Genomic DNA, 12,125 nt, shown 5'->3' on the forward strand with positions numbered 1-12,125 from the left:
AAAAGATGAAATGATGGGAAATGCTGGTGTGACCACAGAAGGGGCAATAAGTGGAAGAAGTCACAGTGTTAAAAAAAAAAAAAAAAAACTGTGGAAAAGAATGGAGCAATAGTCATGGGGAAAAAAAAGTGAGATCACATAAAAACTTTCAAGAGTGCCTGGAAAAAATAAGGCTTTATGAGTCTCCAATGAGGACTCTGTTCTTACCACCTGTGGAGAGTAATTGGCATTGGCTGACTAGAGGTTTGTTTTGCCTTCTTGGCAGGAGCCGAATTGTTATGTTAATATTCCTCTGGCTACGTGTTAAGCACCGACTTTGAATAAAAAGAGTTTTGCAGAAGGGAAAATTGCCAGCATCTAGTTCTTACTTTGACCACTGAGTTCTTTACGAACTTCAGACTTCACACTTGAATTCTAAGAAATAATTAGTATCATGGCAGATGTTTCCAGCATTGTGTGAGAAGGAATGGAGTTTCCAGTAGGCACTCTCCCAAAGGTAGTCCAGGGGCAAAGAGAGTGTATCCACTTGGTGCAGGAGTCCCTTTGGTGATAAAGGTAGATGTCTTTTATAATACAGCCTCGCAGCACAGCTCCCGAGTGCTTGCATCTTTGCATTTATCTGCGCTCTCTGTTCTCCATTAACACTGGCTTCTTCTTAGACATCATTCCACCAACCTGGCTCTTTAACTACTGGAATTGTCTTGAACAGAGTGAGACCAAATCCTAGGGTATTCAGGTTGGAATGGCATCTTGGTCAATAAGTTCTTGAAATGGAATTTTTTTCATTTCTACTCAGGTCATGATCCTGGGGTCCTGGGATCCAGTCCCACATCAGGCACCCCATTGGCAGCCTGCTTCTCCCTCTGCCTGTGTCTCTGCCTCTCTCTGTGTGTGTCTCTCATGAATAAATAAATAAAACCTTAAAAAAAAAAAAACAATTTATTGAGTCATTTCTTGGATTATTATTTTCATTATTTTGGGGAAGCAACATCTCTCTAAATTTCTAAGACGTCCTACACGGTGACCTTTTTCATGGTCTGTTGCCCCCGATAGCGGATTTCAACTAGGTGCCAGGTGAAGACTGAAGATTGAGGTACTTTACACCAATTTGTGATTTACTCATGACTCCTTTAAAGTACAAAGTCCTTAGGATTGCAAAAATAGATTACTTCTTAATTACAAAGGAGCCTGTAGTTGCAAATGATCTCAGACCACCTCCACTATTCCCCTCACCTCATTTACCACCTTCCTCAGGTCGTTGCTTTGCTTCACAGTGTCTTTCCTCACTTCCACTCCTATACGTACAGATTTTCCCAAAATGTGATAATGTGACTATTTTTTTCATGACATCTCTTATGGTAGTGACAAAGGAATGTGGTGAAAATACCACATAATTAAGCTCATGGAGTTTATAAACCATCAGATTTATAAATCTAATAAAGAAAATCCATGTAGATATAAAAGTTTGTGAGCCAGAGATTCTCACTGAGCTGTTTGCTCCTCAGGAGTAAACTAGGGGACTAGAGCTATTAAAACCTATTAGGTTATGAAGATATCATTTGGGCAATCACCTCAAGTTCCAGAATATTCTCTGAGCCCCATTTCAGCAGGCAACAACTAGGATGTTTCTAATTCAGGGATTTTCAGACTGCTCTTCCATGAAATGTTAATTTCTACAACATGGTCTAAGGTTTAACAGGGCTAAAAGTGAAAAATGACAGATTTCTTCCTTTAAAAAGATGTTCTTGGGGGCAGGTCCAAGGTGGCAGCATAGGAAGACCCTGAACTCACTTCCTCCCACCAGTACACCAAATCTACACAGACATATACATCTCCTCAAGAAGAACTGAAGGCTGATTGAACAGCTTCTGCACAACAGATGATAGAAAGACCACATGTAGAAGGGTAGGAGAGACAGAGACACTGCAATTACAGAAACCCCACCTCTGACTCAGTGACCCACAGGGTCCCTGAGGAGTATCACCAAGGGCCCTATGGGCAGACTTCTACGTCAGGGCACAGCAAAAAAATAGTGATTTAAAAGGGCAACCAGACTATAAGTGAAGGGAATCCATTTACTAACCTTACAGCATCCACCAAACAGGAAAGGAACTGCTGGAACTGTCTCCAGAGTTGGAAGACCAGTGAGTACCATTTTTCACATCACCTCCTTCCTTGATCACATGGGCAGAGGCAGGGTCCAACACTCTAGCTGACCTGCTAGTCTGTTAGGCCCTGGGCCCCTGGCTCACATTACCTCCAGCCATTCTATGGAGTGGCCCTGGTGAGGCACACCAGAAGCCCCTACTCCCATATCCAGCCCAGCTTCAGCTGTCCTATCAAGGTGGCCTTGTTACTCTCTCCAGCTCTAGACTTCCTGTCAAGGGAACCCTTCCCTCCTACTCTGGGACCCTTCACCCACTTGCCTGTGCCTGTTCCATCTCCAGCCAGCTTGCCAAAGCCACTAGGCACATATAGTCTACACAGGGAATGTCCCTACACAAGGCCACTCCTTTAAGACTGGGAGAGGTAACTGTTCTGCCTAAGTCGTCGTCATAGAAACAAACACAAAAAGTCAAACAAAATAAGATAAAGGAGTATGTTTCAAACAAAAGAGCGAGATAAAACCCCAGAATCCAACCTTCTTGAAATGGAGATAATTTATCTGATAAAGAGTTCAAAAAGTCATGATCATAAAGACAGTTATTAAACTAGGGAGAAGACTGGAGGAACTCAATGAGGGCTTCAGCAAAAAGTTGAGAAATGTAAGAAGAACCAGTCAGAGCTAAAGAATATAATAACTAAATGAAAAATACACTAGAGGAAATCAATAGTAGATTAGATGATGCAGAAAAACGGGTCAAGACAAATGAGTGGAAATCACTCAACCAGAACAGAAAAAAAAAAGAGTTTTAAAAAAATGAGAAATGTTTAACAGACTCCCTTAAGGCAATATCAAGTATACTAACATTTGCACCATTGGGATCCCAGGACAAGAAAGAGAACGGGTCAAAGAATATATTTGAAGAAATAATGGCTAAGAATTTCCCTAACTTGGGGAAGGAAACAGACATCTAGGTCCAGGAGACAAAAAGAGTCCAAAACAAGATGAATCCAGAGAGATCCACATGAAAGTGTTCAGAATTGAAGGAAAGATAGTTTCCTAGATAAGCAAATGCTAACGAAGTTCATCACCAATTAACCAGTCACGGATAAATTCCTAGAAACACACAAGTTTCACACAAAAGTATGAAGAAAATAGAAAGTCTGAATAGATCTATTATACGTACGAAAATTGATTTAATAATTTAAAAATCCCTAAAAGTACAATATCCCAGGACCGGATATCTTTCAGGTGAATCCACCAAACATTTAAAGTAGAGTTAGTACCTATCTTTCTCTATTATTCCAAAAAAAATTAACAGGAAGGAATGCTTCCAAATTCATTTTATGAACCCAGGATTACCCTGATGCTAAAACCAAACAGAAATGCCACAAAAAGAGAGAAAACTATAGGCTAGTTTTACTGATGAACATAGATGGAAAAACAAATTATTAGGAAACTGCCTTCAAAGATACATTAAAAGGATTATATACCACAATCAAGTGAGATTTATTCTAGGGATGCACAGTGGATTTGCATCTGCAAATCAATCCGTGTGGTACCCCATATGAATGTGATACATCACATTAATAAAACCAAGGATAAAAATCCTATGATCATTTCCATAGATGCAGAAAAAGCATTTGACAAAATTCAACATTCATTTTTTTGGTAAAAATTCTCAACAAAATGAGTATAGAAGGAACATACCTCAACATGGTAAATGACATATATGATAAAACCACAACTAACATCGTACTCAATGGCAAAAGGCTGAAAGATTTTCCTTCAAGATCAGCAACAAGACAAGGATGCCCACTTTCATTCAACATAGTATTGGAAGTCCTAGACACAGTAACCAGGCAAGAAACGGAAATAAAAGTGATTGAAATTGGAAAGGAAGAAGTAAGCCTGTCTCTACTTTCAGATGACATGATACTGTATACAGACGACCATAAACACTCCACCAAAAGACTATTAAAACTAACAAATGAATTAAGTAAAGTTGCAGGATGCTAACAAACAGAAATATGTTGTATTTCTATATACTAATAGCAGTCTGTCAGAAGGAGAAATTAAGAAAACAATCCCATTTACAACTGCACCAAAAATAATAAAATATCTAGGATTAATTTAGTCAAGGAGGTGAAAGACCGATACTCTGAAAACTATGACACTGATGAAAGAAATTGAAGATGGCACAAGTGGAAAGATATACTGTGCCTATGGATTGGAAGAATTAATATTGCTAAATATCCATACTACACAAAGCAATCTACTCGTTCATTGCAATTCCCATCAGAATACCAGTGGCATTTTTCACAGAACTAGAACAAAGTATCCTAAAATATTTATGGAATCACAAAAGACCCCAAATAGCCAAGGCAATCTTGAGAAGGAAGAACAAAGCTGGAGGTATCACACGTGCTGATTTCAAACTATACTATAAAACTATAGCAATCAAAACAGTATGGTACTGGCATGAAAATAGACACATAGCTCAATAGAATAGAATACAGAGGCCAGAAATAAGTCCATGCGTAAATGGTCAATTGATCTATGACAAAGGTGGCAAAAATATACAATAGGGAAAAGACAGTCTCTTTAATAAATGGTGCTGGGGAAACTGAACAGCTACATGTAAAAGAATGAAGAATTTGGGAAATCAGGAAATGCAGGGGCAGGAAGAAGCTACAGCTGATGATTTGCGCCTAGTGGGTGAGGAGGCTGCCTGGAAGTTACTCCCCAAATCTTAGGTCTACTGTCTGTGAAAAGGCATGCCCCGGTGGCAGCTGCCAACAGGGAATTGGTTTATTTCTCTCTTTTACCTTCTAAACTCCACACAAAAACTTCTCATTGACAGGACATGAACCAGAATTTCTGCCAGCAGAAGAGATTTGAAATGTAGTTTCCTGATCTCTAGCCCCACCTAGACAGTATCTAAAAGTAGTGATTATTTTGATTACCGAGCAGTATCCGGCTGAGGGTGTAAGAATCTGTCCAGCCCAGCACCCTCTTGATGGTCTACAATAACCTTCTCCAATGGCACTGTCTGCAACGGTGAAAACGGTCTCTGCCGGGTCCGGTATGGTAGCCCAAAGCACCCTGTGGCTGTCAGGCACTTGAAATGTGGCCAGAGCAATTGAAGAAATGAATCTTTAGCCTAATTTTAGTAAACTTAAGTTTGCTGCAGGGAGCCCATGGCTCCTGCTTTGGGCAGTGCAGATCTAAACTCTCTTTGGTCCTGTGCCTCCTCTCCCATTCCTTTAAATGGAGACACTGCCTGATCTGCCCCAAAGTGTCCTAAACTTGCCAGTTGAATGTTTGTTGTATTTATGGTATGTTGAAGGCGCTTGTTAAAATGACTGTGTGATGGATTTGGGGAGGAGGGTTTTTACTGAGTTTACAGAATTGATCATCTGACTGCTTTTTGGCCAGCTGACTAATAAACATCGCTGTATATTTCCCTGAATGTAGTCTAAGACTTACTTTCTCCAAAGAGTACAACAGCAGAAAGGTAGTGAGAGGCCACCAGTATTTATCTGTGGAACCTAAAATTGCAACAGCCAATTAGACTGATCAGTTTGCAACATATATTCTTCTCCTGGAAATGTTTCTCAGACCTTTATAATCTGCAGTACTCTAGCAAACATTAGCAGAGGACAAAACAAAGGCTGTAAAAATGTTAATACAAAAATCCAGATAAGCTAGTTGCCCTCCCCTAACACTTTTTTTTTTTTAATGTGAGCTATGTCTATGGTACTTTTTAAAAATAATCACACACTTAACAAAATTTCTTATGTATAAAATTGTTCTTAATTTCTATGCTTGAATCTACATTTCATTGTCACAAAAAAACCCAACATTCTACAAAAGAATCCTGACTGCCAAGCATTCTACAGCTTAGAAAACCACAGATTGGGCACCTGGGTGGCTCAGTGGTTAGCATCTGCCTTCGGCTCAGGGCATGATCCTGTGGTCCTGGGATCGAGTCTCACAGCAGGCTCCCTTCTCTCTCTGCTTCTGTCTCTGCCTCTCTCTGTGTCTCTCATGAATAAATAAATAAATAAAATCTTAAAAAAAAAAAAAAAGGAAGAAAGAACCACAGATCAACTTGCTCCATATATAAGCTCCTTTCTGTTTAGTTTCCCAAAGTGCCTGGCATCATACGGGACCAAACAGCCACTTTGGTGAATATGTGACACATTTTTCTGCCATCTGAAAAGGATATTAGCGAACAAGACTATTTATCATTTGGTTGCTTGTCAGAAAAAGAGAAAACTGATGGTCTGTTTTTTCTAAAGATTTTATTTATTTACATGAGAGAGGGAGAGACTGCATGCGTGAGTGTGGGGAGGAGTAAAGGGAGAGGGAGAGACAGAGTGCAGAGCCTGATGTGGGGCTTGATGACACCATCCTGAGATCACGGTCTTAGCCAAAACCAAAAGTTGATGCTTCACCAACCAAGCCACCCAGGCTCCCCAAGAAAACTGATGGTTTACATGTTACTATTTTTCATTTTTTCTTACATCTGAATTTTTTTCTATCTTTCCGCATTTGTCATCATTAAAAAACTGCTCACAAGTTCTCAAAAAGTGGTGTTATTTATTAATTTAAGAGCTGAGTATTATGAAAATGAGACCACATTATTTATTAAACCTTCATGGAATTCACTTTACATAAACTTTGGCTCCTCATCATCTTTTTACATGATGGTGGATAATACTGGCATTGTCAAAGTTGTCTTCAGAGTGCTGCAAGTTTTGTCCTAAGGGGAAGAACTTCAGGAAACCAGTCACTGGGGGACATTTGTTTAGTCAGCAAAACCTTATATTGTTGCTTTCTGGGTTACTCTTCAGCCTCGACACAATTCATATTTATGCAATTGCATAGGAGGCTTCCTGGAATTCATAATTTGCACGTTCAGTGGTTCTTTGTAGGTACTCCCTCAGATCACAGCCCCTCTGCATTAAATGGTGGTTTTACCATTGACCAAGGGACAGACTGGAAGGTGAGACATTTGTGTCAGTTCACAGGGGATTTTTCTCCACACCATAGAGTTTGGAGATGGTTTAGAAAGCAGTTCCTCCTTAGGTGCCTATAAAGAAAGAGACTACTGGGGCACCTGGGTGGTTCAGTGGTTGAGATATGTCTTTGGCTCAGGTTGTGATCCCACATCAGGCTCACATAAATTTATAAATAAATAAATAAATAAATAAATAAATAAATAATTTTTAAAAGGTTTTATTTATTTATTCATGAGAGATCCCCCCCAACACACACACATACACACACACACAGAGGCAGAGGGAGAAGCAAGCTCCATGTAGGGAGCCCGATGTGGGACTCGATCCCGAGTCTCCAGGATCACGCCCTGGGTTGAAGGTAGTGCTAAACCGATGAGCAACCCAGGCTGCCCTTTTTTTTTTTTTTTTTTTTTAAAGAAAAGAAACAGACTACTTACATGTATGGGCTATATGCTTGAGTCATCTGCCAGGGGAAGGGGCAGAAGCAAAAGGGAATGGACAGGGACTTAATACAGAGATATTGGAAATCTCTTCTAGAGGCACTTGCCCCCTGTCATTCTTCCTCTCTGTTACCACGTTAGTGGATGTTTTTCATTTCAGGGGCTTTCTCATCATCCAGCACCATACAATGCACATCCTCTCAGACAGGGCTGGTGTTCTTATCAGATATGTGTGCAGTGGTCCTGCTGACTCCCCACACTTGTGGGACTTACAGATGATGACAGTACTGGCTCACTGATATGACAAGATGTTACTTTCTGATTAGCCCTTAGATTCTGGTGTTGAGTGCTTAAGCCTCATTCAGCTTCTTATCAACTGGTATTAGGCTTTGATACGAAACTGAAGATGGGCTAATCAAAAGCTGTCAGCCCACAGTGTGCTGCCTTGATAACTTCATTTATTTTTTTAAGATTTTTTTTTATTTATTCATGAGATACACACACAGAGAGAGAGAGAGAGAGAGAGAGAGAGAGGCAGAGTCACAGGCAGAAGGAGAAGCAGGCTCCATGCAGGGAACCCAACGTGGGACTCGATCCTGGGTCTCCAGGATCAGGCCCTGGGCCAAAGGTGGCGCTAAACTGCCGAGCCACCAGGCTGCCCAATAACTTCATTTATATTAAAGTAACACCGCCACCTTCTTCATTTCAATCATCAAAACTTTTGGTCTGAAAAAAAAAAAAAAAAAAAAAAAAAAAACTTTTGGTCTGAGCTGCAAGGAGGACTTCAATTATATAAGTGTCTGTCTTCCAGAGTATTTCTGAGATGAATGAACCTTCTCTTTTCAACAGAGTATAATAGCAGGTGGTACAGTTAATAGATCTAATAGCCAAAGTGGTTCATGAAAATCTTTATGTTTTCTCTGCCCCTGGTAAAATGGAATGATACTGAAACATTCTATTTTGATTCTTAAATTGGAAAGAAAAAAATCTAATGCATGATGAAGCATAACCCATTAGGCACTTTTGCTTGCTCTTGATTTACTTGTTAATACGGATTGATGGTAGAATTGGTCGGATTCTTACAAAAGTGGTTTAAAAAGCTTCAGAATCATATTTCCTAAACAGGATTTGCAAGGCTTTTAGTACTTTAAAAGGCAGAGTTGGAACCAAACTGAGCTGTCAGTTTTTTGTTTTTTCTTTTCTTTCAGGCAGATTTGAAATTGTTCATGGAATCAGACTGACCTTGGATTGCTCACATGAGCCCTGGCCGGTGCCTTCTAAAAAACAAGCACCATGCTCTTTTGTTATATTGCTAATATCGATCCCTCCTCCTCCCTGCTGCTTGCTTTCTCTAGAGATGCAGAAGAATATCTCTTGGCTTATCTCTTCGCAGGCCTGCTGATCGGTGCTGGCTGTGCCCTCTACCCCTTGGGCTGGGACAGTGAGGAGGTCCGGCAGACTTGTGGCTACGTCTCTGGCCAGTTTGACCTGGGTAAGTTTTTTTCATTGATGGTACTTCTTTTAGAGAAGAACCTTACCTGACCTTTCATAGAAGTGGAATGTGGAAGAGACATAAGGAAGAGAACCATACGGTGTATTGCAGCCAGTGGTCATGTGTCACAACACGCGTACCTTCGTTTACCTGTTTGTTCCGTGAAGTTATTAGCAACCTATTGTTTGCCTGGGCTGAGAGGAGTATTGTAGACACAAAGGTAAGAAATCGACCCTGCTCTGAACAGTTTATATTCGTTGATCAATTCATCCCAAATCATGTGTTTATTACTTATTGCACGTGCTAAAAATAATTCTGTGGAATTTACAGGCTGCATGAGGAGATAAAGCAAACAGACTCACCAAGAGCTGAGAAATCCAAAGCGATCTCACTCCAGAGTAATAATAGACAACTTTGTGGAGGGGCTGGGTCTTGAACACAGTGATACACGTGGGTTGTCGGGCAGTACACAGAAGCACCTGGCAAGTGAGAGTACCAAACAGCAAAAGCACCAGGGAGCAATCCAATCCGAAAAGTCCCTCTGGGAGACCTTGGTGATGCGGGAAGCAGGGAGAGATGTTATCGAGTAGTCAGAAGCTCACACACTGATGAAGGGAACCTCACAGACTTCAGTTTTCTGTGTACTAATCAGGAAATTTCGGATATTTTCACTTGTAGCTATAGTGTGTTCTACTCAGCAATCTAAAAAAAAAAGGTTGCATGGCACTACATGGTTTGCATCATTATAACTCCTACTAATTGATTTATTTTTCGCTTGATTGATAAACCTACATTTATTTAAACACTTCCTTATTTCTTTCTTGTTGGGTAATTCATCTATTCCAGTTTCTGTTATTTTAAGGCACATTATAATGAGAAATTTAATGAAAGTAAGTCTTTTCTTTATTGAATTATCTCCTGAGGACTTTTTTCCCTGGAATTGGTGTTACTACATCGAAGACTACTGCCAAGTGATAGCAAATACTTTCCCCTCATATAAGGACAGACAGATTAAGTTTTTGACCTGAAGTGTATAGTGAGTTATTAACTTAAAGATTCACGTTTTCCATTGAATACTTCATTCTAAGAAGAAATGTTTGAGGGAGTTGGTCTAATGTCAGTATTATATCCCAAATCATTTCCAAGTTTGGTGTTAGAACTTCTGTGAAAAAAACTTCTGTCAGACACTGAGAAACATGGACAGATGTGGTGCTGTATCAAAGTTCTGTGAATTTGAAAACAAAGCAATTTTTGTTTGACTCTGGATGACAAACACCCTGCTTCCCCGAAAATAATACTAGTTCTTTGGGTGGAGAAGCCAGTACATTTAATACCGCTGATTTGCATTGATTTGAAAAAGACAAGAGATGCCTGACTGCCCTTCTGCCCTCCTTGCCGAGGCTAAGGCTTTCCCGTTAGTTTTCCGTGTAGTGCATGATTGCCCTAAATGCGGAGAAGGGGAAAACGCTGGCACAAAACTGAGTGTCAGCTTGGTTTTTGTTTGTTTGCTTGTTTGTTTTTCTGTTTTTTGTTTTGCTTTGTTTTTGGAAAGCAGACTGTGCCCTGGGGAAATATTTTAACACAGTGTTTGGCATCTTTCTTTCTCTGGTGTTTGGGACATACTTGGCTGTTTCACACATGCCTCAACTTCACTATGATACTGTTCTTGATGATCTCTTACTATTGTGTGTTGCTATATTAATTAGCAGGTTATAATGAAACCTGTATCCTGTTTTCACAATTTTCATTATGACATCCCAATCGTTTATTGCATTGTGGATTAAAAATTTGAAATTCAAGCTTAAAAAAAAAGCTTGCCTCTCTACTGGTGGTAATAATTTCTTATGTTATTGAACTCACTAAACCATTTTAACAATTTAAAAATTATGGTGTTTTAATTTTTCCTGTTTATTTTTAAGTTTCTTTTAGTTGGGTGATGAGGGGAAAAAAAACAAAACTGACGTCATCTACAGATAAGATGAGTTCTAGGTCCTATAAAACCATCCTACAAAACTGCTTGTTTTCTCTCTAAAAAATTGTTGCCATTCTTCTGAACACTGATGAAGGCTGAACTTCAGTGAATGAATAAAGTCACAGAAAACAGGGCTAACTTGGTTGAGCCTAGGACTGGAGCTGGGAGCCCCAGCAGGCTCTTTAGGGGAGCGCTCTCAGTAAGGATGCCCTGGGGCCCCAGCTTTCCTGGCACGCGTGCTGGTGACCGCACGCACTCTGCCTGCGCCACTTGGAGAGCGGGAGCTCATTGCTGCCACCTCTCAAAGGAGACAGCGCGGGCAGCACACTTTCCTCTCAAAGGTCGGGAAATGTGAACGTTAAAATTCACGCTCTCCTTATTGTGGGTCGTAAGTCACTTTCTTGGCGTCCCGTTACTGAAATGTTACTTTCTCTAAAACACACCCTGAAAGAAAACATCGCTTTTCTTTTTCGCACGGAAGGGCATTTTAAGGAGCGCGTTCATTCAGTTACCCAGCGGCAGCCGGATGGCATCAGCAAGGCCACTGCCCTCAGGGAACTAAAGAACCGGCAAGGCAGCCAGATGTCCAAGAAACAACATCCACAGGCTGGGCGCTAGAACTGAAGAATGTCAGGCATTGCACCGGACAGTGTGGCTGCCTTGCCAGTATTGTTTCCTTCTGGTTGGTCATTCTAAGCCAGAGGCCGCGAAACGTCTCTTTGAAGAGCGGGCCAGGGACTGTTTTCAGCTTTTGGAGCTATGTGGTCTCTGTTGCAACTCTTCAGTTCTGCAGTGGTAGCAGGAGAAACGCTCCATGAATAAATGGGTGTGACTGAGTTCCCTAAAATTTTGTTTACAAAAACAGGTGGTGGGGCTATTGGCGGAGGACGCCCGATTTCCACCAAAGCATACCCCCGATGCTCCAGAAACAAGTTCTTTTCAGATATGCTCATTTGTTGATCCCTTCAGCCACGGGGACAGCCAGTCTGGACCTAGGGCAGAGACTAGACTGAGCAGCCACATCCAGTTATCCTGGGATGCTGTATACATGCTATACCTTCCTCCTTGTGCCGTGTTGTGAATGGGTGGC

The 12,125-nt window shown here is 40.8% G+C and overlaps 1 protein-coding gene across 4 annotated transcripts in view; it reads left to right on the forward strand.

Annotated features, from left to right (window-relative positions):
- The window catches only part of LHFPL6 (LHFPL tetraspan subfamily member 6), a 237,469-nt gene that overhangs the window by 198,910 nt on the left and 26,434 nt on the right, over window positions 1-12,125 (forward strand). For all 4 annotated transcript variants that reach the window (XM_035718770.2, XM_025462403.3, XM_035718768.2 and 1 more), the window contains one exon: window positions 8,965-9,063. In XM_035718770.2, coding sequence (XP_035574663.1) covers window positions 8,965-9,063 — 99 coding nt within the window. The remainder of the gene's footprint in view (window positions 1-8,964; window positions 9,064-12,125) is intronic.

The sequence above is a fragment of the Canis lupus genome, chromosome 25 (genome assembly GCF_003254725.2).
Source record: "Canis lupus dingo isolate Sandy chromosome 25, ASM325472v2, whole genome shotgun sequence".
In the NCBI taxonomy this organism is placed as follows: domain Eukaryota; kingdom Metazoa; phylum Chordata; class Mammalia; order Carnivora; family Canidae; genus Canis; species Canis lupus.